The sequence below is a fragment of the Cervus elaphus genome, chromosome 24 (assembly GCF_910594005.1).
Source record: "Cervus elaphus chromosome 24, mCerEla1.1, whole genome shotgun sequence".
In the NCBI taxonomy this organism is placed as follows: Eukaryota; Metazoa; Chordata; class Mammalia; order Artiodactyla; family Cervidae; genus Cervus; species Cervus elaphus.
This window is the reverse complement of record NC_057838.1, coordinates 24,063,002-24,089,110: the sequence shown is the minus strand read 5'-3', so window position 1 is coordinate 24,089,110 and position 26,109 is coordinate 24,063,002. Positions and strand designations below refer to the sequence as shown.

The following is a 26,109-nucleotide window of genomic DNA, read 5'->3' as shown; positions in this document are numbered from 1 at the left end:
ACCAACTCCCGGAGTTTACTCAAACCCATGTGCATCAAGTCGGTGATGCCATCTGACCATCTCATCCTCTGTCGCCCCCTTCTCCTCCTGCCCCCAATCCCTCCCAGCATCAGGGTCTTTTCCAATGAGTCAACTCTTTGCATGAGGTGGCCAAAGTACTGAAGTTTCAGCTTCAGCATCAGTCCTTCCAGTGAACACCCAGGACTGATCTCCTTTAGGATGGACTGGTTGGATCTCCTTGCAGTCCAAGGGACTCTCAAGAGTCTTCTCCAACAACACAGTTCAAAAGCATCAATTTTTTCTTCACAGTCCAACTCTCACATCCATACATGACCACTGGAAAAACCATAGCCTTGACCAGACGGACCTTTGTTGGCAAAGTAATGTCTCTGCTTTTTAATATGCTGTCTAGGTTTAGGTCATAACTTTCCTTCCAAGGAGTAAGCGTCTTTTAATTTCATGGCTGCAGTCACCATCCGCAGTGATTTTGAGCCCAGAAAAATAAACTCTGACACTGTTTCCACTGTCTCCCCATCTATTTCCCATGAGGTGATGGGACCAGATGCCATGATCTTAGTTTTCTGAATGTTGAGCTTTAAGCCAACTTTTTCACTCTCCTCTTTCACTTTCATCTAGTGGGGTAGGTGGGCACTAATCCCAAATTGACTGTAAAATTTGTTTTTTAAAAATGTGTATGGGGACTTCCCTGCTGGCCCAGTGGTTAAGACTCTGAGCTCCCAATGCAGGGGGCCCAGGTTCAATCCCTGGTCAGGGAACTAGATCCCACATGCTGCAACTAAGACCTGGTGCAGCCAAATAAATGAATAAATATTAAAAAAAAAATAAAAAAAAAAATGTGTATGTATGTATATGGCTCTTTCTCCAGATAAGGGAGTCCCGTCACATCTCAGCAACTCTGTACAATACATTCTCCTGCCACCTCAGAATCCCAAATTCCCTCAGTCTTCTCAAAAGACTTCCCAGGCGAGCCCAAGCGCGTCAAGGTAGGCTGTGAGGCACCTCGGAATTATCTCGGTCTCCCAGCCTGGGGGAGACATCAGAGAAGGTTAGGAAGGGAGAAGAGGAATAAGAGGCCCCGGCGCCTCTTTCCCAGGTAAGAAACTGTAGGCAGCGCTCCTGACAAACCCGCCATCTGTTTGGTGGCGGGCAGTGGGAAGGGTTGTAGGGAAAGGGACCCCCGGCAATGGTGAAATTTTCTTCGAGAAACGAAAGGTGCCCCCGCAAACACGCCTGGGGTTTGGCAGTAGGCGGGGCTGCAAGTGGAAAGGATTCCTGTTGGCGTTTCTGGGCGAGGCTTCAGAAAACTCCACCTCCCGGTTGGCAGGCCTAGGCTACTGTGGGCGGGGCTTTGAGTGAAAAGACCCTCTGGTGTCTAACTTTGGGAAGCTCGGTTTGCGGCTTGGGGCGGGACCTCAGGCAGGCTCGCCAACCAGAGGTTGGCTGAGGCGGGGAGATGGGCGGGACTTTTAGAGGGACAGGCCAGTCAGACCAGTAGGTCTGTGGGTGGGACTTAGATTTCGGTGGGTCAGAGGTAAGGTTCAGCGCCTGCGTGGGCCACAGTCTGTCGGTTGCTGCCCTCTCTTCCTGGCTGGTCGAGGGTTTACCTGGCCGAGCTGCGCGATGCGGAGGCTGCAGGTGGTGCTGGGTCACCTGAAGGGCCGGCCCGCTTCGGACCCGGAGCCGCAGGCCGCCCCGTGTTTAGGCGGCGCGCGGCGGGCGTCCGCAGAGGATGTCGTGGTGGTGCACGGGCGGCGCACGGCCATTGGCCGGTCGGGCCGCGGCGGCTTCAAGGTGAGGCACCTGGGCTCGAGAGCCAGGTGTGAGATGGAGGCCCGGGGTGGGCTGGGGTCTGGCTCCTCTGTTCGTTTCCCTTCGGCGTTGGTGGCGGCTCTGCGCCCGAGCTGTGACCACTCTGTCCCTTTGGGGGAGGGCGAGGCTTTGGGAGCTGGGGTCCCGACCCGGGATCCTAGCGGTCGCTCTTTCGGCTGTAGGATACCACCCCCGACGAGCTTCTCTCCGCCGTCATGACCGCGGTTCTCCAGGACGTGAAGCTGAGCCCGGCCCAGCTGGGAGATATCTGCGTGGGTGAGTGCACTACCCTGGCCCTGCGCTCGATCCTCGCCTTCCCATCCCGTCAAAGCCCTCCTCAAACACCGCCCTCCATTCAGGCGCTTTCCAGGCGTCTTCAGTGAGGGGAATGGCGACGGACTGCACGCAGATAAGTGTAATCGTCTCTTAGGGCTATAGACTCCACCACCCCTCCCACCCCCGCGTCCAGGCACTTTTTGTGCCGGCTTCAAGCACATTCTTGATATTAAGTATGATAGGAAGTAGGAATCGCAAGGGACAAACATCTCCACGCTAGAGTCTTGGTGCCAGGGTTTGAGAACACCCTAAGAGACAGGAGACTGGGTTTCTCTACCCATCCTGATGTACTGTCTATGCCAGGGTAGAACAGAAGGAGCATCGAAAAACCATCAAAGTCCAGCTTTGCAGTTAAAAAATAGAGAAACTGCCTGGGGGATTTGTAACAGAGCTTGGACCTGAATCTAGGGCCTCTTGACCTTTAGTCTAATCTTCCCCCACCTCTGCTTCCCACCTTAGTGCGGAACCTAACATTATATGGTAAGAGTCTCATCACAGAGGTGCCACCCCTAGGTGGGGGATCACTGTTCAATCCCTGGAGTGAAGTAGGTGGGAGGCCACTCAGGGAGGTGTGCATTTTCAGAAACACTTTCCTAACTGACAGGACTGCCTCCTTTGACTTCAAGCTTTGCACTACATTCTTCTTTCCGTGTTACCTGTAAAGGCAGGCGACCTGCCCAGAGTGTGCTGATTTGGAAAAGCAGGGTGCTTGGGCAGGGGGTCGTGGGCCTCTCGGGGACTGGATCTAGTGTCTGACCAGGATACACTGCTGTTTAGCTGGCTCAGCCTGCTCCAGACCTTGACATTCCAGTGGTTCTGAAGGAGGAATGCCCCCTCTCTGGTCATCACAGCTGTACCTTAGTGCCCAGAGCACCGCCCGGCACTGACTAGAGCTTTGTTGTCCACAGGAAATGTGCTTCAGCCCGGGGCCGGAGCGGTCTTGGCCCGAATCGCCCAGTTTCTGAGGTAAACTTTTCTAGTTCTTGCTCTGCGTTGGTTATTCAGACTCTTGCTTGGGCTCCGGCCCCAGAGAACTCAGCCTGCTGGTGGGAGAAGATCAGGGTCTGGTGGAGTCCAGATCCGGACACAGTTAGGATGCTTGGCACCCTGTTTTTCTGGATGCTACTTTTCCTCTACTTTGTTTTTTTTTTTTTTCTTTCCTCTACTTTGAAAGGAGGGTGTGTTTACTGGTGCGGATCCAGGACAAATAACCTTTGGGCCTGGAGCAGAAAGTTTGCTGTGGCCCAGTCTTTCTTAAGCCTAAGTCAGCTTTTTGCTTTGGCTTTTGTGTCAACTCAGCCCTTCTGTCAGGTAAATATCCAGGTTGGCTCACTGAAGAGAGACTCTGAGCTTTCGAAATGCTAGTTGAGCAAGCTGGCATCTCCAAAGCAGAGCCCATCCACAGAGACTTGGGCATGGGCCATAACCCAGGGGTTGCCCAGAAGGTATTCGCCCTGGTGCATTGCCCTGGTGAATTGCCCTTTACCCCTTGTCCTAGGATGGGGGAGGAGCTTTAAATTATTTTCATGTGTAGATTTAAGAACCATTTAGCTCTCTAATGCCAGTTACATGGAGAAGCAATAATAGGAACATGAACTAGTGAAGGAACAGGAAAAATGAGAAAAGATGTGGAGACTAGGAGACATTCAGACTGCTTAGCCTAGAGTTCAAAAGATTCCTTGATCTGGCTCCAGATTTGCCTTCCAGTCTTATCTACATGCTGCTGCTTCTTTAAGCCACCCTGTCTGCCCACTTCTTTCCCTAAGCTGGTCAGTCTGTCCCCATGGGTACTGTCCCTGCCACCCTTCTCCTCGCTGGTTAAACTCTGCCCAAACAGTGCCACCATTTTCACCAGACTTCCCTGAGCACCCAGGCTTAGCAAGAGGGCCCCTTCTTTTCCAGTCGGCTGGCTACGTGCTTCCTTTTGATGGGCTTTGCTGTCTTGCTCTGTTGCTGTAGATGCGGCTAGTTAATTCACTTTCTGTATGTAGTCGGGCGTCCTCTTGGGCGCTGTATTATCAAGCATGTCAGCATCCCTCACACTGAGTCGGTGTTTACTGAACACTGGGTGGATTGGGTGAAGGGGCAATAACCAAGTAGTAGGGTGTTAGGGCACCAGGGAAGGGTAAACAGGCTCCAGGTGCCTAGGACATTCTCCACCCAAGAAGGTCTCAGCAAATCCTGGCCTGGACACTAGTCCAGAGGTTCCCAGCTCTGGTTACACACTAGAATCAGCAGGGTACTTTCACCCCGAGGTTCTGAGTCTGTAGGTCTCAGGACTTTGTGCCCATGGCCAACTCAGATTACATTGGCAGAGGTGGCTCCACCAGCTTCTAGGGCTGAAACCAGTGTGAAAGGCTGGGGGAACCCACCAGAAGGAGGGATGTTAGAATACCTAGTACCTGTCAGGGTTCTTTGTCCAGCTGGGAACAGGCTTTCCACAGAGAATGGTGGGAACATAAAGGCTGAGAGTAGGGATGGTTTCTGACCTCATATTTTAGACATTTTGTTTTTTAAATTGAAGCATAGTTGATTTACAATGTTGTATTTCTACTGTATATCGAAATGATTCAGTTACACACACACACACATATATATATATACACACACACACATTCTTTTTTAAAAAATATCCTTTTCCATTATGGTTTATCACAGGATAGTGAATATAGTTCCCTGTGCTATATGGTAGGACCTTGTTGTTTATCCATTTTTATATAATAGTTTGAATCTGTCAACCCTGAACTCCCATGCCATCCTTCCCCTAATCACCGCCCCCACACAAGTCTGTTTTCTGTGAGTCCATTTCTGTTTTGTAGATGAGCTCATTTGTGTCATATTTTAGATGCCACGCGTGAGTGACATCGTATATTTGGCTTTCTTTGACTGACTTCACTCTGTGACAGCCTCTCTAGGTCCATCCATGTTGCTGCGTAAGGCATTATTTCATTCTTTTTATGGCTGAGTAGTATTCCATTGTATATACCTACCACATTGTCTTTATCCACTCCTCTGTTGATGGACGTTTCCATTGCTCCCATGTCTTGGCTATCTTAAATGGTGCTGCAGTGCACACTGGGATACATGTATCTTTCTGAATTATTGTTTTGAATGGATATAGGCCCAGGAGTGGGATTGCTCAATCACATGGCAAGGCTATTTTTAGCTTTTTGAGTACCCTCCATACTGTTTTCCCTGGTGGCTGCACCAGGGTACATTCCCACGGAACAATGTAGGAGGGTTCTGTTTTCTGCACGCCCTATCCAGGATTTGTTATTTGTAGACTCTTAAATTTTAATGTTTTATTTTATACTGGAGTACAGTTGATTTACAATGTTGTGCTCGTTTCAGGTGTATAGCAAAGTTATTCAGTTATACATATAAATATATTCATTCTTTTCCCATATTATTGAGTCACATTCCCTGTGCTATATAGTAGGTCCTTGATGATGTATCTATTTTATATATAGCAGTGTGTATATGTTAATCCCAAACTCCTAATTTATCCCTCCCCCCACCTTTCCCCTTTGGTAACCATAAATTTGTTTTCTAAGTATGTTTCTGTTTTGTAAATAGGTTCATTTTTATCACTTTTTTAGATTCCATATTTAAGTGATATCATATATTTGTCTTTCTCTGTCTGACAGACTTAGTATGATCATCTCTAGGTCTGTCCATGCTGCTGCAAATGGGATTATTTTGTTCTTTTTTGTGGCTGAATAGTATTCCATCGTATATATGTACCACATCTTCACCCACTCCTCTGATAATGGACATTTTGGTGGCCTCCATGTCTTGGCTAAATGTAAATAGTGCTGCAGTCAACACGGAGTACATGTATGTTTTTGAGTTATGGCTTTCTCCAAATATATGCCCAGGAGTGGGATTGCCAGATCATATGTTAGCTCTATGTTTAGTTTCTAAGAAACCACCATCCTGGTTTCCATGGTGGTTGTACCAGTTTACATTCCCATCAGTGTAGGAGGGTTTGCTTTTCTTCCTGTCCTCTCCACCATTTATTATCTGCAGACTTTTTGATGATTGCCACTGTGACTAGTGTGAAATGATACCTCATTGTAGTTTTGATTTACATTACTCTATAATGAGTATTGAGGTTGAGCATCCTTTCATGTGCCTCTTGGCCATCTGTACGTCTTCTCTGGAGAAATGTTTATTTAGATCTTCTGCCCATTTTTTGATTGGGTTGTTTGTTTTTTTATACTGAACTGCACGGAGCTGTTTTTGTATTTTGAAGATAAATCTCTTACTGGTCACTTTGCAAATATTTTCAGCCATTCTGTGGGTTATCTTTCATTTTGTTTATGGTTTCCTTTGCTGTGCAAAAGCTTTTAAGTTTAATTTGGTCTCGCTCTCTCTTTTTTTCTTTCTTTTTTTTTTTTTTCTTCTTTTTACTCTGGGAAGTGAATCAAAGAAAGATATTGCTGTGATCTATGTCAGAGAGTATTCTGCCTATATTTTCCTCTAAGAGTTCTGTAGCATCTGGCCTTACAATTAGGTCTTTAATCCATTTGTGTTTATTTTTGTGTATGGTGCTAAAGAGTGTTCTAATTTCATTTTTTTATTAATACATTGAGCTGTTCCGTTTTCCAAGAACCATATATTGAAGAGTCTGTCTTTTCTCCATTGTATATTCTTGCCTCCTTTGTCCTAGATTAGTTGACCATAGGTGTGTGGGTTTATCTCTGGATTTTCTATCCTATTCCATTGATTTGTATTTCTGTTTTTGTGCCAGTACCAAAACTGTTTTGATTATTATAGTTTTGTAGTATAGTCTGAAGTCAGGGAGCCTGATTCCTCCAGCCCCATTTTTCTATTTTTAAAAAAAAATCATTTTGTAGCTGGTGATACACCACACATTTATGTATTTGTTTGGCTGTACTGGGTCTTAGTTGTGGCATGTGGGATCTTTAGTTGCAGCAAGTGAACTCTCAGTCATGGCAGGCAGAATCTAGTGCCCTGACCAGGAGTCACACCTAGGACCCCTGCACTGGATCTAGGTTCATTTTTCTTTCTCAAGATAGCTTTGGCTATTCAGAATCTTTTGTATTTTCATATAGATCGTAAATTTTTTTTTCTCATTTGTGAAAAATGCCATTGGTAATTTGATAGGGATTGCATTGAATATGTAAATTGCTTTGGGTAGTATAGTCATTTTGATAATATTGAGTCTTATAATCCCAAAACATGGTATATCTCTCTTCTGTCTGTGTTATCTTGAATTTCTTTCATCAGCATCTCATAGTCTTCTAAGTACAGTATAGGTCTTTTGCCTCCTTAGGTATTTTATTCTTTTTGATGTGATGGTAAATGGGATTATTTCCTTAATTTCTCTTTCTGATTTTTCATTGTTAGTGTATAGGAATGCAAAAGATTTCTGTGTATTAATTATGTATCCTGCAACCTTACTGATTCATTGATGAGCTCTAGTAGTTTTCCAGTAGAGTCTTTAGGATTTTCTGTGTATAGTATCAAGTCATCTGCAAACAGTGATAGTTTTACTTCTTCTTTTCCAACTTGGATTCCTTTTATTTCTTCTTCTTCTGTGATTACGTGGCTAGAACTTCCAAAACTATGTTGAATAAAAGTGGCAAGAGTGAGCTACTTATTTTGTTCCTGATCTTAGAGAAAATTCATTCAGTTTTTCCACTGTTGAAAATGATGTTAGCTGTGGGTTTGTCATATATGGCCTTTATTATGTTGAAGTAGGTTCCGCCAAGCCTACTTTTTGGAGAGTTTTTATCATAAATGGGCGTTGAATTTTCTCAAAAGCTTTTTTTGGATCTATCAAGATGATCATAATGGTTTTTATTCTTCAGATTGTTACTTTGGTGTGTCACATTGATTGATTTGCATATATTGAAGAATCCTTTGCATCCCTGGGATAAATTCCATTTAATCGTGGATTTATGATCCTTTTAATGTGTTGGTGAATTTGGTTTGCTAGTATTTTGTTAAGGACTTTTGTGTCTGTGTTCATCAGTGATGTTGGCTTGTAATTTTCTTTCCTTTTTTCTTTAAATATTCTCTCTCTCAGTTTATTCTTTTTTTAAAAAATTTATTTATTGTTGGACTTCCCTGCTGATCCAGTGGTTAAGAATCTGCCACCAGTGTAGGGGACACAGGTTCAATCCCTGATTCGGGAGGATTCCCTATGTTGCAGAGGAGCTAAGCCTGAACGCTGCAAGTCTTGAGCCCAGGTGTCTAAAGCCAGTGCTCTGCAACAAGAGAAGCCACGGCAATAAGAGACCTGCGTGCCGCAACTAGGAAAAGCCCCCGAGCAGCAACAGAGGCCCAGCACAGCCCAGAATAAATTAATTAAACAATTTAAAGATAAATCATAAATGTTTAAAGAATTTTAGTTTTGGCTGCACTGTGTCTTCATTGCTGCATGCAGGCTTCTCTTTGGTTGTATTGAGCAGGAGCTACTCTTCATCGTGGTGCGTGGGCTTCAGTAGTTGCGACTTGCAGATTCCAGAGAGAGGGCTCAGTAGGTGTGGCCCACGGGCTTAGTTGCCCCACAGCATGCAGAATCTTCCTGAACCAGGGATCGAACCCGTGTCCCCTGCATTGGCAGGTGGATTGATTTTTAACCATTGGACCACCAGGGAATTCCTATAATTTTCTTTTTGTGGTATTTGTCTGGTTTTAGTATCAGGGTGATGGTGGTCTTATAGAATAAGCTTGGCAGTATTCCTTCCTCTGTAATTTTTTGCAAGAGTTTCAGAAGGATAGCTGCTAACTCTTAATGTTTGATAGAATTCACCTGTGAAGAATTCACTTCTGTTTGTTGGAAGTTTTTTAATCACAGTTTCAATTTCAGTACTTGTAATTGGTCTGTTTGTATTTCTCATTTCTCCCTGGTTCAATTGGAAGGTAGTACCTTTCTAAGAATTTGTCCATTTCTTCTAGGTTGTCCATTTTATTGGTGTAAAATTGCTTGTAGTAGTCTCTTATGATCTTTTGTATTTCTTTGATATCAGCTGTAACTTTTTTCATTTCTAATTTTATTGATTGGAGCCCTCTCCCTTTTTTTCTGAGTCTAGCTAAAGGTTTATCAATTTTATCAACTTTATCTTTAAAGAACCAGCTGCTACTCTCATTGATCTTTCTTATTGTTTTCTTCATCTCTATTTCTCCTCTGATGTTTATGATTTCTTTCCTTCCACTAAGTTTGTGTTTTATTTGCTTTTCTTTCTCTAGGTGCTTTAGGCATAAGGTTAGGTTGTTTATTTGAGATTTTTCTTGTTTTCTGAGATAAGACTATCACTGTAAACTTCCCTCTTATAAGTGCTTTTGCTGCATTGCATAGGTTTTGGATTGCTGTGTTTTGACTGTCATTTGTTTCTAGGTGTTTTTAAAATTTCTTCCTTGATCTCTTCAGTTATCTGTTGGTTGTTTAGTAACATGTTGTTTAGCCTCCATGCATTTGTGTTTTTTTTACAGTTTTTCCCTATAATTGATTTCTAATATCATAGCAATGTGGCTGGAAAAGATGCTTGATATGATTTCAATTTTCTTAAATTTACCAAGGCTTGATTCGTGGCCTCAGATGTGATCTGTCCTAGATAATGTTCCATGTGCACTTGAGAATAAAGTATATTCTGCTGTTTTTGGACAGAATGCTCTATAAATATCAATTAAGTCCATCTGATCTAATGTATCATTTAAAGCTTATGTTTCCTTACTGATTTTTTATCTGGATCATCTGTCCCATTGGTGTAAGTGGGTGTTAAAGTCCCCTACTATTATTGTATTACTGTCGATTTCCCCCCTTTTTTCTTAAAATTAAACTTTTTATTTTGAGATAGCATTTTTGAGATAATCATATGCAGTTTTAACAAAGAATACAGAGACCCTCATGTACTTTTTTCCTAGCTTCACCCAGTGGGAACATCTTGAAAAACTATTGCACAATTTCCCAACCATGATATTGACATTGATACCGTCAAATTACAGAACATTTCCATAGAACATTTCCATTACCATGAGGACCATTTTATAGCCACACCCACTTCCTTTCTCACTCCTCTGCTTCCTGATCCTGGCAACCACTAACCTCTTCTCTATTTCTGTAATTTTATTTCAAGAAAGGTATATAAAGGGAACCACACCGATTGTAGCCTTTTGGAATTGACTTTTTTCACTCAGCATAATTCTTTGTAGCTTTCATTCCGATTGTTGTATCATAAGCCTGTTCCTTTTCATTGCTGAGTAATATTCCATGGTGCACGGGTAGGGCCCACCCTCCCCAGGGCTGCTGGACTGGGTACCGAGGTTAAGAGGGAACCTGGCCTCGTCTTGAGGGCCTACTGTGAGCTAGTTTGTGTCCAGCATACAGCTGGAGCTTTTAAGAAGTGGTATTGATGCATTTCCTATCTCTGTGCCTCTTACAGTCCTTCTTGGAAGTAGAACATGTGAAGTACCATAGTTGTAGAGTTTGGAGCAAAATGAATTTTGTGAACACTCTTCTCATTGCAAACAGACATCTTTGACACAGTCTGGGAAACTTGAACATGGACTAAATATTAGATTATTTAAGGGTTATTGTTATTTTTTGTTAGGTGTGACATTGGCATGGCAGTTATATTAAAACAATGTCGTTCGTCGGCTTGGCAGGTTGAATGGGTTACTAGTGAGAGGACATTGCATCTGGGATGTGCTTTAAGCCCTCCAGCCTTGGGAAAGATGTGGGAGGGGTAGAAAGGAAGCACTGTTGACCAATGTTGACAATAGTGGAAGCTGGGTGATTCGTATGTGGGAGTTCATTATATTCTCCTCTCTACTTCTGTTTGCGTCAGGACATTTCCATAAAAAAAGGCCTTTGAGTGTGTGCAGTGTCACTGAGCCCACATTCCACAACTGGAGAAGGGTGATCTTGTCTTATCGCAGTGTCTGGTCTGTGGCTCCTGGTGGTTTGTTTGAAGCCAGTATTTAGCAGTCATACGCCAGGAGACTCCTGGCTGGAACCAGTGTTGTGGAATCTCTAGCTGTGAATTGTATCAGCCTTGATCATCCTGTCCTAGTGCTCTCTGCTTTGCATGTATAATTCTGTTCTTGAGGTGCCACCAATCTCTGCGGAAAAACTGTTTGCGGCTTCACGTAAGAACTGTTGCCCAGTCTGGGGTCGGTCCTGACTCCATCCCACATCACCGGCCGTGTGACTTGCAGCAAGTCCCATCGCCTCTCTGGGCCTCAGCTGCATGGCTGTAAGAATGAAGAAACTGGCTGTGGTGTCCTGAGGGTTCAGAGTGGTAGGCAGGAGGTCTGGTGTGGCAGGGTACCCTCCATATCCTGTCTGGCTTTGGAGTGGGCCATATGGGGAGGAGGGTGAGGGTGGAAGTGCTTTGGCTGACTTGACCTACCACAGCAGTTTCTGTTTCTTGAAAGCCTGCAGATGAGAAAGCTGAGGCTCAGAGAGGTTAAGTAACTTGGCCAAGGCTTCACAGTAGTGGCACTGATGGAGGGGAAGTTCGAACCTGAGACTCTCTGGTACCATGCCTGCACCACGTTGCCTCTCACAAGCAGGGTCAAGAGGACCCTCAGGAATCATAGGGAGGGTTTGTCCTCCTGTGAGAGGTGGTAAGCTCCCCATCTGTGTGAGTGTGCAATCTGGTGATGGACTGTCCCCAGGGTCGGGTCAGGCTGAGGCTGCCCAGCCCCTGGCAGGCCCCTCCCACCTCCCACCGCAGTGGCCATGACCGAGATGAGCATGCTGGCACCTCAGTTTTCACTGTCGTGGCTGTTAGCATTTGCTTTAAACATTGAAGTCCTCCTGTGTTGGGTGCATATATATTTACATTGTTGTGTCTTCTTCTTGGATTGATCCCTAGATTATTATATACTGTCTTTCCTTGTCTCTTGTAACAGTCTGTGCTTAAAAGTCTAGTTTATCTGAGTATTGCTACTCCAGCTTTCTTTTGATTTCCATTCGCATGGAATATCTTTTTCCACTTCCTCACTTTCAGGCTGTATGTGTCCCTAGGTCTGAAATGCGTCTCTCACAGAGTCTTGTTTTTGTATCCATTCAGCCACTCTGTGTCTTTTGGTTGGAGCATTTAAATCATTTACATTTGCGGTAATTATCCATATGTGTGTTCCTATTGCCGTTTTCTTTTTTTAAATATTTTTAATTTATTTTTGGCTACATCAGGTCTTCGTTTTGGCCAATGGAATCTTCATTGTGAAATGAGGGCTTTTCTCCAGTTGTGGTGCATGGGCTTAGTTGCCCTGTGGGATCTTAGTTCCCTGATCAGGGATCACACCCACATCCCCTGCGTTGGAAGGTGAATTCTCAAGCGCTGGGCCACCAGGGAAGTTCCGCGTCCCCACCTTATTGCCGTTTTTGTAATTGTTTTTGTTGGTCTTCCTTTGTTCTGTTCTCTTCTCTGGTGGTTTGATGACTGTCTTTAGCGTTGTCTTTGGGTTGCTTTTTCTGTGTGTGAATCTATCGTAGTTTTGGTTTGCAGTTCCCATGAGGTTTCGATATAGCGATCTATATATGTACAAGGTTAAGTCGCTGGTTCTTAATTTCAAATGTAGTTCCCATTTCCTTCAGTTGTACTCTCTTCTCATGATTGCTGTTTTTTTAAAATTTCTTTTATTTATTTGGCAGTGTCGGTCCTAGTTGTGGCATGTGGGATTTTTTGTTGTGGTGCTCAGGCTCCATAGCTGGGGTGCGTGGGCCTAGTCGCTCCATGGCATGTGGGATCTTAGTTCCGGGACCACAGATTGAACTCACATCCCCTGAACTGCAAGGTGGCTCTCCAACCACTGGACCATCATGGTTGCTGGTTTTGACATCCTACTTGTGTGTGGACGATTTCTTATTACTTTGTTTGCTTTTATTGGAGAGCTTTCCCATTTTTTAAATTTTCTTGTTAGGGAGTTAGTTGGTTTTGTGGTGCTGAATTCTCTTAGCTTTTGCTTGTCTGTAAAGCTTTTGATTTCTCCATTGAATGTGAATGAAAACCTTGCTGGGTATTCTTGGTTGTGGGTTTTTCCTTTTCATCACTTTAAATAGATTGAGCCACTCTCTTCTGATCTGCACTGTTTCTGCTGAAATAACCTTGAAGCTGTTGATAGCCTTATGGCGATTCCTCTTGTATGTTATTTGTTGCTTTTTTAAATTTATCTTTTACTGTGTTGGGTGCTGAGTCTTCATTGCTGCGTGTGGGCTTTCTCTATTTGAGGCAAGTCGGGGCTACTCCCCAGTTGCGGCGTGCAGGCTTCTCTTTCTGTGGAGCACGGGGCTCTAGGCTGCGGGCTTCAGCAGTTGTGGCACACAGCTTCAGTTGCTCCGCAGCATGTGGGGTCTTCCCAGACCAGGAATGGAACCCATGTCCCCTGCACTGGCAGGCGGATTCCCAATCACTGGACCCCTGGGAAGCCCAGGCAGCCTGTCTTCTGATGGGCGGGTGGGGCTGTGTTCCTAGAGTTGGCTTTTTGGCCTGAGGCTTTCCGGCACCGGAGCCTGCAGGTTGTTGAGTGGGCCCTGGTCTTGGTGCCGAAATGGGGACCTCCAGGGGAGCTCACACCAGTCACTATTCCCTGGAGCCGCCACTGTCGTTGTGCTTGCCTGAACCTCAGCCGGCAGGGTGCAGCCGCCCTGTGCCTCCCCAGGAGACCCTCTAAGACCGCTTGGTGGGCCTCGCCCAGGTTCCTATAAAGGGGCTGCTTTAAGCTGGGCCCCAGTGCGCATGAAACCGGCTGTGAGCCCTCATGGGGGGGGGTCTCTGTTCCCCCAGCCCCGTGGAGCTCCTGCCCTCAAGCCCTGCTGGCCTTCAAGGCTAAATGATCTGGGGGCTCTTCCTTCTAAGACCAGCCCCTCAGACGGTCTTGGAGGGCTCTTTTATGGGGGAACATCCTGTGTAGTCTGCATGTGTTAATATTTGTTGGTGCGAGAACTCTCTTTATAGTGTGTCTGCCACGTCTTTCCTTAGCGTGTGCTGGCCACTGTCCCCTCTGATAGGAGGTGTGACTGGCCTGTCAGGGCGGGGTCTGCCCCCAAGTGTTGAGCAGAGGCCCTCAGATCACTTCCTTAGCTGTGTTTGTGATATGCGGTATGAGGTACGCGGGGCTGGAGCACTCCCACTCAGAGAGAAACCACTGAGGATTCCTATTCCGGAGCTGGTCACTGTGGGTGTGCTCTCTTGTCACCTCTCTCCGATGACACCATGGCACCTCTCTCAGCCCCATCGTAATGTGGGAACGCCGCAGCTGGCCCTGGTGTCTCTCAGGCATTGTTTTCACCAGGCCGCCAGCATCCATCCGCTGAAGTCAGGGCACAGGTTGCAGTAATTATGGATCTGGACTCCCTGGGGCTGCCACGGAGCAGCTCAGACTCTGCCCTGGCTCCACCTCAGCGTGTGCATGTCCACAAAGTTCTCAGCTGCAAAAGCTAGACCTGTCTGGGCTGCAGGGGATGTTCTGCAGGCACTGAGTTCACAAAGCCCATTGTTGTTCAGCTGCTCAGGCATGTCCAACTCTTTGCGACCCCATGGACTGCGCCACGCCAGGCTTTCCTGTCCTCCACTATCTCCCAGAGTTTGCTCAAACTCATGTCCATTGAATTGGTGATGCCGTCCAACCATCTCATCCTCTGTCGTCCCCTTCTCCTCCTGCCCTCAATCTTTCCCAGCATCACGGTCTTTTCCAATGAGTCTGTTCTTTTCCAATGAGTCTTTTCCAGACTCCAGTGAGTCTGCTCTTCCCATGAGGTGGCCAAAGTGTTGGAGCTTCATCTTCAGCATCAGCCCTTCTAATGAGTATTCAGAGTTGATTTCCTTTAGGATTGACTGGTTTAATCTCCTTGTTGTCCAAGAGACTCTCTCAAGAGTCTTCTCCAGTACCACAGTTTAAAAGCATCAATTCTTTGGTGCCCAGCCTTCTTTATGGTCCAACTCTCACATCTGTACATGACTACTGGGAAAACCATAGCTTTGATTATACAGATCTTTGTCGACAAAGTGATGTCTCTGCTTTTTTATATGTTGTCTAGGTTTGCCATAGCTTTTCTTCCAAGGAGTAGGTGTCTTTTAATTTCATGGCTACAGTCACTGTCTGTACTGATTTCAGAGCCCAAGAAAATAAAGTCTGTCACTGTTTCCATTTTTTCCCCTATCTATTTGCCATGAAGTGATGGCAAAGTGAATGCCATGATCTTATTTTTTTAGATGTTGAGTTTTAAGCCAGCTTTTTCACTCTCCTCTTTCACCTTCATCAAGAGGCTCTTTAGTTCCTCTTTGCTTTCTGCAATAAGGGCGGTGTCATCTGTGTATCTGAGGTTATTGATGTTTCTCCCATCAATCTTGATTCCAGCTTGAGCTTCATCCAGCCCGGCCTTTCGCATGATGTACTCTGCATATAAGTTAAATGATCCCATCGTGGGGTGTAATCTGCTGTTGACGCAGCTGGGAGGAGACTGCAGCTCTTCCTTAGTCGCACAGGCTCTGAGGCTCAGCTGTGGCTTCAGCCGCACCTCTGCCTGTGGGTCCCCCTCTGGTCCCTGCTCCCAAGTCTGCCCCGGAGCACATGAGCCCACTCCGCAGGGAGGGGCGTGGGAGCCTGTCCTGGCTGGAGCCCTTCCGGGTGTCTAGGAAGGTAGGGTCGCCCCTTGGGAGAAAGGCTCAATGGCGGCCCCACCCTTTGCACATCACTCAGCAACAGGGCTTTGCTTGCATGGTGGTCCCGGCTTCCTCCATGAGCATTCTCGGTTGCAGGGCGCCTCACTCCCGCCACCTCAGGCTGGCTCCTGGCAGCCAACAGCAGTCCTCTCTCTCGGTCTGCTTTCCAAACCCCAAGTTCCAGCAGCCAGCCCCTGTGCGCACCAGTGGACGCATCTCAGGCTGGGGCGCAGAGGGCTGTGGCTGGACCGTCTGTGCAGGTCTGTCTGTCCTGCCTGCCGCTTGCTGTGTTCTCCCCGAGTTTCTGAAGCCCCCCTTCTGCCCAGCTGATCTCCCTGCCAGTGAGGGGCCTTCCCCATATGCAGGAACCTTCTCTCCTTCAGCTCCGCCCTCGGGGGTGTAGGTCCCATCCCACTTCCTCTTCCTTTTCCCTTCTTTCTTTCTTCCTACCTGGTTATGTGGGGATGTGCTATCTTGCCTCTCATCCACGAGTCTTTCTGAATTCGAGTTTTGTCTGGATGTGCACCAAGCAGCGGGATTCTTGGATCAGATGGCAACTCTATTTTCAGCTTTTTGAGGCACCTCCATACTGTGTTGCATAGTAGCTACACCAGCTTACATTCCCACCAACATTGTAGGAGGGTTCCCTTTTCTGTACACCCCCTGTAGCATTTGTTATTTGTAGACCTTTAAACGATGGTCATTCTAACTGGCGTGAAGTGATACTTCGTTATACTTCTGACTTGCATTTCTCTAGTAATCAGCGATGTGGAGCATCTTCTCCTGGGCCTGTTAGCCCTCTGTCATACTTTAGACATTTCTTTTGCACTTCTTTTGCACAGGTTCTCTGTCCTGGCCACAGGCCCCCTTCTCTGTTCTTTAGGGCAGCAGTCCCCAATCCTTTCAGCACCAGGGACCGGTTTTGTGGAAGCCAGTTTTTCCACGAACTAGTGTGTGTGGGGGGATGGTTTTGGGATCATTCAAGCACATTAAATTTACAGTACACACTTTATTTCTATTATTATTACACTGTGATGTATAATGAGATGATTATACAACTCACCATAATGCAAAATCAGTGGGAGCCCTGAGCTTGTTTTCTTAGAGCTAGACAGTCCCATCTGGGCGTGGTGGGAAAAAAGTGTGTTGCTTATGTCCAGTCTACTCCATAATCTCATTTAGGTTGCTATCACTGCAAAAATCCCTGCTTCATAAAGATTGGATGTTGGACATGGAAGCAGGTTTTTCAGTGCTTTTGTGGAAACCTCAGGATGTTCCGCCTTGATTTGAATCCAGAAAGTGTGGAGATTTGAAATTGTCTGAAAGATAACTTTTAAGGCCACCGTTGTTTTCAGTCTAAAGCAGTTGATCCTCTTCTAGCACAAAGTCAATTTTCCTGGCTTATTCACAAATGGGTTGTGGATCCACTCCTTCCCAGTTCGGGGGTCTTTTGTGGTTGGGAAGTAATGCTCAGACTCTATTGAAAGCTGAGATAGGTGATCATGCAATAGCTGAAAGAAAAAAGGCCCTGGCTCAGTCTGTTTCAAAATCTCTGCTAATGTTTGAAATGTATCAAAAATCCCAATGTTCACTCATTGCTCGCATAACCCCGGTTTGGCTTTGAATGCAGCCACTTTATCTGCCAACTTGAACACAGTTGTCATTCTACCCTGAAATGACAGATTGAATTCGTTGAGTAGGTTAAATACATCACTCAAAGTAGGCAAGTTTTGTGATCCATTCTGCATCACTGAAATGTGGTGACTTTTCCTAAAAGAAATTTCTGGAGCGGCTCTTGTAACTCTGGCCAGTGATCTTGTGTATAAGACATGTGTGCTCTGAGTCCATCTCCTCAGAGAGTTATGTGAACAGACATGAGTTGTGGGCAGGTACTTTAATGTGGCTGATAACTTAACCCCATCCTGCAGAACACTGTTAAGTTCAGGTGACTCTTTCAGATAGCCAGCATTTCCCTATGGATGATGCGGCGTGTAGACTCACATTCAGAAGCGAACTCTTTGACTTGAGTAGTGAAACCAGAAAGCCATCCAGCCATGGCAGCTACTCCATTCATGCATGTATTGACACAAAAAGACCAATTCAGTTTTCCTGATAGGTAATCATTCAGAGATTTGAATTGTTCTGCAACTGTGGTGTGGTTGGCAACAAAAGGGCACATAACATATCCTCATACACATCCTCCTAAAAAATAGATTGCGCAGACAAGCACTTTGCCTTATCCAATTCGATAGACTCACCAACCGGGACTACGGACCACGGTGAGTCATTTATCCTAACAGCTGTGTTGGGCTCTCCTGGTGGCTGAGATGGTAAAGAATCTGCCTGCAACGTGGGAGACCTGGGTTCAGTCCCTGGGTTGGGAAGATTCCCCTGGAGGAGGGCATGGCAACCCACTCCAGTATTCTTGCCTGGAGAATCCCATGGACGGAGGAGCCAGGCGGGCTGCAGTCCGTGGGTTTGCAAAGAGGCAGACACGGCTGAACGAGTAAGCACAGCACACAGCACAACATCCTCTAGTAATGTTTTCATCAGTTTGTCTCGTTGTGGCGCTGTCTGAAAGAGGAACACGTGCCACCATTTAAACGGCAGCCTGTCCTCTAAAAGTTCACATCAGATGTCAGGCAGCATCACTCTTCACCAACAGTGAAGGGCTTCTTAACTTTAGCTATAAGGTCAGCCACTAGGAATGATGCTCGCAGTACAGGTCCATTTGATGAAGTGAGTGGTAGCCTTCAGTGATTGCTTCTGTTCTTCATGTTCGGGTTTTTTTCTTTGTTAAAATGCCAAAGGCTTGTCTGTCTGTCTGTGCTCTTGGTTGCGCTGGATCTTTATTGTTGCACCCAGGCTTTCTCTAGTTGTGGCGAACAGGGGCTCCTCTGTTGTGGAACAGGGGCTCCAGGCACATGGGCTTCAGTAGTTGTGGCGCACAGGCTTAGCTGCTCTGAGGCATGTGGAATATTCCTGGACCAGGGATCAAACCTGTGTTCCCTGCATTGTCAGGCGGATTCCTACCCACTGTACCACCAGGGAAGTCCCAAAGGCTTGTCTTTTAATGCAGGGTGCTTGGTCTCCATGTGGTGAAGCAGTTTTGAATGTTTTTTTAGCTTTGTTGGATAGCTGGTCACCACATATTTACAAAGCAGGCTTGGAAAATGTGAGTCACTTGTAATGAACCTGTAATTTAAGTAGGACTCGGTATTTTCTTTTAAACGCAGCTTTCTTTTTTGTTGGCAGTCTTAAGCATCTTCTGCTGTCTCATCATTGGGTCTTCCCACCTTTTAAAGAAGCCCTCCAGCGATGTTTGTTTTCTACTCATTTTGGCTAGGGTTAGCTTGTGGGCTTATGAAAACTGAGACAGGTGCATAGTGTGGGAAAGAGGCCCAGACGGAAGTGGTCAATAAAATAATGGGCGAGCCACAGGTGGACTGAAGTGTCAGATTCTGACTTAAAGCCTGCCACTAGATGCAACTTAACTGTCGCTTGCCACTCACTGATAGGGTTCTGATATGAATCTGCAGTTGATTATTAGTAATGGTCTCTGTGTGGTCAGACCTCACTGCTAATGATAGATGTGTATTTGCAGCCACTCCCCACCCTAGCTAGCCTCACTGCCTGGCTCCACCTCGGATTGTCAGCCATTAGATTCTTAGAAGGCGCGCACAGCCTAGATCCCTCGCATGCCCGCTTCACAGTAGGGTTTGAGCTCCTGTGAGAATCTAAGGCTGCCACTGATGTGACAGGAGGCAGGGCTCAGGCGGTAGTGCAAGCGATGGGGAGCGGCTGTAAATACAGATGGATTTGAGTGAGTACGGCACTCGCCTGCCAGCCTGCACCCACCTGCTGCTGTGCCTCCCGATTCCTAACAGGCCAGGGACCGGTACCGATCCATGGTCTGAGGGTTGGAGACCCCGGCTCTAGGAGAAAGAGGGATGTACAGTTTTCACTTTCGAACCTTCAAAGGCAAGAGGAGGCCCAGCCGGCCTCCTCTTGCCTTTGGGCCGTGCTTGGCCTTGGTTGAGGAGGATCACTGGATGGAAGGGCATGTGCTTGCGGGACCCTGCGGGGCAAGCGCCTGCAGAGATGGGTTCGGATAGCGTGAATCGCCTGGAGTGCGGGTAGGGCCGCCTATTCCTTCCCCTGGTCTTTCTGTCCGCCCTCCCCCAGCTCCCCCACAAAGGGGCGGTCAGGCTGGCCAGGAGCCCAGGCCTGCTTTCCCTGAGAGCCGGGCAGAGAGAGGCGGGCTGACTTTCCGTCTTGCTTTCTGTTTCAGTGACATCCCGGAGACTGTGCCTTTGTCAACTGTCAATAGACAGTGTTCGTCGGGGCTCCAGGCGGTGGCCAGCATAGCTGGTAAGTTGTGACGGGTGGGCGCCCATGGCTGCCACCTGGCCTCAGTCCTGGTTCCATGGGCTTGGGTCAGCAGAGTGCTTGCCTGTGGGGCAAGCAGTAATTTCTGAGGACTGTACCCACAGAAAGCGTGGAGGAGAGCCCCCCACTGCAGTCCCCCAGACTTTTCTGACCACTCCTGGGTCTCCATCTCGGAGGCTGGGGCTGAGTCCCCCTTAGAGACCAGGTGGGGAAGAGGCTCCCCTGTTCCCAAGACAGATGAACTCCAGGGAAGGATGTTTATAAAATGCTTTTGTTGCAGGTGGCATCAGAAATGGGTCTTATGACATTGGCATGGCTTGTGGGTAAGAATTTCTTTCTGCCGGAGCTTATTAACCAACTTGTAACAATGAAACTAATGTTCCTCTCCTGAGTTCTCAGAGGCTATGATTTCATGCTTCTCCCTGCAGCCCTTTCAGGCAGCTGGCTGCCAGTTGGTTCCTACAAATTCTGCTTAGAATCAGCCCCCAGCTCTGGCTGTTTGGGAACCGCGCACACCTCTCAGCACCAGAGGAAACTGGCTTTGAAGAGCTTTCTTTTCTTGGAAATCTGTCAGGCTGGAGATGTGGGCAAGCATTTTGAGAAAACACAGCACAGGTTTCCCGTCTGTGGCAACCCTTGTTGATTTGTGATGGTTGCTGAGAGTGGAAAAAGTAGTTTTGGTTCCCAAAAGCCCAGGACAGCTGCCTGCTCTAGGACTAGCTTGTTCATTTAACAGGCTGTCTGTCCCCTGCCCTGTCCAGGGTGGAAACTTCCGCTGCCTCCTGGACTCTGAGGGACACGGTCAGGTCTGTGGTGGTTTGGCCCCCATCAGCTGTGACTCCTATTCAGCTGCAGCAGACGGAGCCCCCGCGAACTGGGCGGCACTCCGGGGAGGGGAAGCTGGGAGCGCAGGCCGCTTCGGCAGGCTTGGGGGGCCGGCAGCCCCAGGATCCTGACCCGCTCCCTCTGCCTCTCACTTCCTCTTCAGAGCATTTTTTAATCGGAGCTCTGCCAGGCCATCTCGGGGCTGTGCCAGCTGGCACTGGCTGTCCCGCCCCGTGTCAGCAACAGTAGATGAACCCAGAGACCACACCGCAGGGACTTTGGCCGGGCAAAGGCCACTGGCCAGGCTGCCCCCGGGCTTCTCGCTCTCTCACTGGAGGATGGATGGGGGTGTGTGTGGACTGAGGAGAAGGTTGGAGCCTTCATGGGTTTCTGACGGGGAATCTGAGTCCTCAAGCAGGTGAAAGACCAAATTACAGGGTTTAAGGGTTTGGGCCAGGACAGTCCCCTGTGTCACAGGCTGACTTTTCCCCAGACTTTGCTCATGACGAGTGACTCATGATATTGTAGGTGGCAGTGGGCTCTGGAGCCCAACTACCTAAATTTGGTCCCCACTGACAGGTTAACTCAGCTTCTCTGGGCCTGGCATTGCTCACAGCGCTCTAATACTTGGGAGGAGTTTTCAAATAGCGCTGGGCGCATGAAAAGTGTGCAGAGTTATGTGTTACCGCCCTTTAAAGCCTTATATTCTGCCACCTCCTGGAAGCCCTTTGTGACCACACTAACCCAAGAGCTCAGCTTTCCCCTCGGCTCCTGGCACCTCCTCCTCCAAACAGGTTGGCTTGCTCTTTGACATGTGGCTTTTAGAATATTATTGGTCTCGTCTCTCTTCCGGATTTGTGGCCCCTGAGGGCAGGGCCTGGGCTTGTTAGAATGTTTCCCATACTGTGGCCAACACTAGGCCGCTTTCCTTGGGCTGGCTGAAGGAGCAGTTGTCTTAGGGGAGTGAGGCCCTGCCCGGGTGTGTGGGCTCTGCAGTGGTCCGGGGGTCAGGGTGGAGGCGGGGCTCAGCAGCCCTGCACCCCCAGCTCTGTCTGGCCAGCCCGGGGCTCCCTGGCTATTTCCCAGCACTTGCCGGCACCGAGCTGTCTGTGGGGAGCCTGCTAATCACTTCCTCCTCCTCAGGGTGGAGTCCATGTCCCTGGCTGACAGAGGGAACCCTGGAAATATTACTTCACGCCTGGTGGAGAAGGAGAAGGCCAGAGACTGCCTGATTCCTATGGGGTGAGTACCTGGCTCAGCTCCCTGCCTGGCCCGGAGCAGGCTTGGATCAGGAGCTTGGATCCCCTTGTGGCCCCCTGCCTCAGGCCTGGCTTGCTCTGCAGGGCCTCTGGGGCTGGGACTTCCTGAGGCCCCCAGTGCACTCTGCGTCCCTGGGTTTCTAGGCTCGGCCAGCCTATCACTCCCACCCTAAGGGGCTCAGTCACACAAGGCCTGATGGCAGCTGCACCCCAAAACCTTGGCCTCAAAAGTTGAGGAAGCGGGAGGCATTTGCCCACCGGCCACGCCGGTGAGGGCACTGGGCCCCGACAGTGTGGCCTCAAAGGCGCCACTGCCGCAGAGCTGCTGAGCACTGCAGCCAGGGCCACCGCGGGGCCGTGGGCAGGGAGTCCTGGCTCCGCAGGGCGTGAGGGGACGCGCGGCTGCCTCCACAGCGGGGACCATCTCCGAGGGAAGCCTCTCTGAGGGAAGCCTGGGCCAAAGGCCCCGCTGGGGCCCTGGGATGTGGGGAAGCTGCAGCTCCAGGGAGCAGAAAGCTGGGTGTGGCCTTCCCACGGGGACCCGGGAGTCCTCGTCTCCTCACAGGAAAGCAGTTTCCCTTGAGGCGCAGAAGCGCCCTCCTGGGTGCTGGTCTCTGGTGGACACGCGTGGAGTCCCAGCTGCGGTGCCTCCTGCCTGTGCCCCTGGCGTCACTGGGACACAGGTCTCCCGGCCACGTCTGTGGCCCCGGGCCGCACACAGACTCAGCATTCCCCGCCCGTGTTCCAGGATAACCTCAGAGAACGTGGCTAAGCGGTTTGGCATTTCGCGGGAGAAGCAGGATGCCTTTGCACTGGCTTCCCAGCAAAAGTGAGTGCTGTCTGGGGTGAGATGCTGAAAGGGCTGGAGTGTGAGCTTTTGAGGCTGTTCTAAGTGGGCTTCCCAGGTGGTGCTAGTGGTAAGGGACCTGCCTGCCAATGCAGGAGACATGAGAGACACGGGTTCGATCCCTGGGTCAGGAAGATCCCCTGGAGGAGGAAGTGGCAACCCACTTCAGTATTCTTGCCTAGAGAATCCTATGGACAGAGGAGCCTGGCAGGCTACAGTCCGTGGGCTTGCAGAGTCAGACATAACTGAAGCCATTTAGCACATAAGTGGTGTCAGATGGAGCCGCCCTAGGCTACTGCTGGGCAGCCAGTCGTTTCCCAGCCTCTCCCTCCCAGGAGGGGAGGTGGACCAGGGAGGGCGCCACTGCACCCACAGCACCACATCCCATTATGGCCTGTTTCCTGAGTGTCTTTCCCCCCGGTGAACGGGCTGTGGAGGGAGTGGTCTCCAGCCAGGTGGGCCTCTCTGAGGCGGTGGTTCTTAGCCGCTTGGGTTCAAGCTCTGATCAGAGAGTCGGGTAAAAGCTGTGGCTTCTTCCCCTGGGAATGCCCCTGGGCCTTTGCATATGATTGCAACAATCACCCTAAAATGCCGTCTGCTTCTACACTGTTTAAATACCAAGGTTTACCCAGTAGTTTATGTCATGTTTATTATCGTTAAAATATTTATCTGGCCGCGCTGGGTTTCAGTGGTATGTGGGATGTGCTGACCAGGGATCGAACCCGGGCCCCCTGGGAGCACGGAGTTGTAGCAGCTGGACCACAGGGAAGTCCCGATGTCATTATAAATATGTGGAAACACAGGAAACTGATGGCACTGGGCTGGTGGGAGGGAACAGAAAAGTCGACAGAAGCCAGCACGAATATTCCTGGGGCTCCAGCCTCAGGTTGGCTTAATCCCTCTTGGGTGAAGGGCTCAGAGGGGAGCCCCCTGCTCAAACCTCCCCCTTGAGGATCTGATAAGGCTGATGACCAGAAAGGCCCTGTGAGGCCCTGGGCTCCCACTCCCCGGGCAGGAGGGGGACCCACAGCAGGCCCTCCCCATACTCCCCTACATGTCCCCGCATGTAGCAGCCTGAGCTTGCGTGTCTGTCCCAAAGGGCAGGGGGCGGGAGCCTCAGGGAGGGACCCCAGGAAGGAAGGTAACCCCATGGGAACCTGAGCCTGGCTGTCCACGGTGCTGGCAGGGCAGCCAGAGCCCAGAGCCAGGGCTGTTTCCAGGCTGAGATCGTGCCTGTCACCACCACGATCCGTGACGACAAGGGCACAGAGCAAAGCGTCACCGTGGCCCAGGACGAGGGCATCCGCCCCGGCACCACCATGGAGGGCCTGGCCAAGCTGAAGCCCGCCTTTAAGAACGGGGGCTCTACCACAGCTGGTGAGACGGGGCTGGGGGTGGCGGAGGAAGGGGCTGCTCTAGCTGGATGTTCTCCCCTGGGTGCTGGGGCCACCAGGCAGGTGGATGGGGAAGGTGTGGACCCCCTCAGCCTGCCCCCCAGGCCCCCCCAACCCTGTGCTTTGCCTCCAGGAAACTCGAGCCAGGTGAGTGATGGGGCCGCTGCCATCCTGCTGGCCAGGAGGTCCAAGGCAGAAGAGTTGGGCCTTCCCATCCTGGGGGTCCTGAGGTCCTATGCGGTGGTCGGGGTTCCGCCTGACATCATGGGCATTGGCCCTGCCTACGCCATCCCGGTCGCTTTGCAGAAAGCAGGTAAGACGGCTCCTTCACCCCCGAGATTCAGACCCAGTTCCTGCTGCTCGTGCTGCTGCCTGAGGCAGGTGGGGGACAGGAGCCTGGGGTGGGCCTGCGGGTGCCTGCAGAGGGCAGGCGGGTGAAGACCAGCGCCCCGACCCCCAGCCGGGCTCCACGCACCCATCTTGAACAAAGGCAGCCACAGCAGGCAGCCTACAGGCCATGGATGGGGCAGGGCTCTGGGGAGACTGAGGATCCCGCAAAGGGGGCCGCTGGCTCAGCTCAGGTCTTTCCCCCGGGCCTGCAGGGCTGACGGTGGACGACGTGGACATCTTTGAGATCAACGAGGCCTTTGCCAGTCAGGTGAGCCTTTGTTTTGCAGCATGGCCTGGGGTCCCCAGTTGGAGCCAGGGGGCTAGGGGCAAAGGGGACCAGAGAGGGGTCCACAGCTGATGCTTCACCTCCCCCTAGGCTGTGTACTGTGTGGAGAAGCTGAAACTCCCCCCTGAGAAGGTGAACCCTCTGGGGGGTGCAGTGGCCTTGGGCCACCCGCTGGGCTGCACAGGGGCTCGACAGGTCATCACGCTGCTCAACGAGCTGAAGCGCCGCGGGAAGAGGTGAGGCTGGCCCTGTGGGGATGTCGGGGGAGGTGTACGTACCCCCGCATGCTCCAAGCTGAGGAGACAGGGGATCCTGGCCTGCAGCAGGCATCTGCCACCCCGTGTGTGCACCTGGGGGGCAGGCTGGGGCCCACACGCCCTGAGGTCTGGCGTCCTCTGGGCCCACAAAGGCCCTGGTGCACCCAGCTCAGCCTTCCTGGCGCGAGCTTGGCCGTGCCTCCCCCTACGTATGTCTCCTTCCCCAGGGCCTACGGGGTGGTGTCCATGTGCATGGGCACTGGCATGGGAGCCGCCGCCGTCTTTGAATACCCCGGAAACTGAAGCGGCCCCCATCGGAGGCACCGCACGGGAGGGATGGCGAGTCAAGACCCCTGAGCTGATATGAACACACACAGCGTGAACAGCTGCCCCAGCACGGGAGCGGGTGAGGAGGCAGGCCCCTCCAGCTAAGACACAGAACGCTGGTCTGGGTCAGCCAGCCCGCAAGGCCACCGCGTGATTCCCGGGGGAAGGTGCTGTGGATGAGGAGTGTGGCAGACACAGTAAACGTGCGGTCTTACCTCGGTGCCTGTGGTTCTTCCGCAGGGCCAGTTCTCACTAGGCTGGTCCCGCCTCTGCTCCACCTGAACACTAACTGCCCTGGTCTCCACCGGGGCGGACCTACCCTTGGA

At 49.7% G+C, this 26,109-nt stretch overlaps 1 protein-coding gene across 1 annotated transcript; it reads left to right on the top strand.

Moving 5' to 3' along the window:
* Nucleotides 1-1,532: 1,532 nt before the first annotated feature.
* Nucleotides 1,533-25,997, top strand: ACAA1 (acetyl-CoA acyltransferase 1). Its single transcript, XM_043885825.1, has 12 exons — nucleotides 1,533-1,812; nucleotides 2,013-2,106; nucleotides 3,075-3,132; nucleotides 20,101-20,180; nucleotides 20,479-20,521; nucleotides 22,167-22,265; nucleotides 23,031-23,111; nucleotides 24,316-24,506; nucleotides 24,657-24,836; nucleotides 25,126-25,181; nucleotides 25,290-25,435; nucleotides 25,684-25,997. Exons 1-12 carry the CDS (start codon nucleotides 1,642-1,644, stop codon nucleotides 25,757-25,759), a joined length of 1,275 nt encoding a protein of 424 aa, XP_043741760.1. The 5' UTR covers nucleotides 1,533-1,641; the 3' UTR covers nucleotides 25,760-25,997.
* Nucleotides 25,998-26,109: the final 112 nt, after the last annotated feature.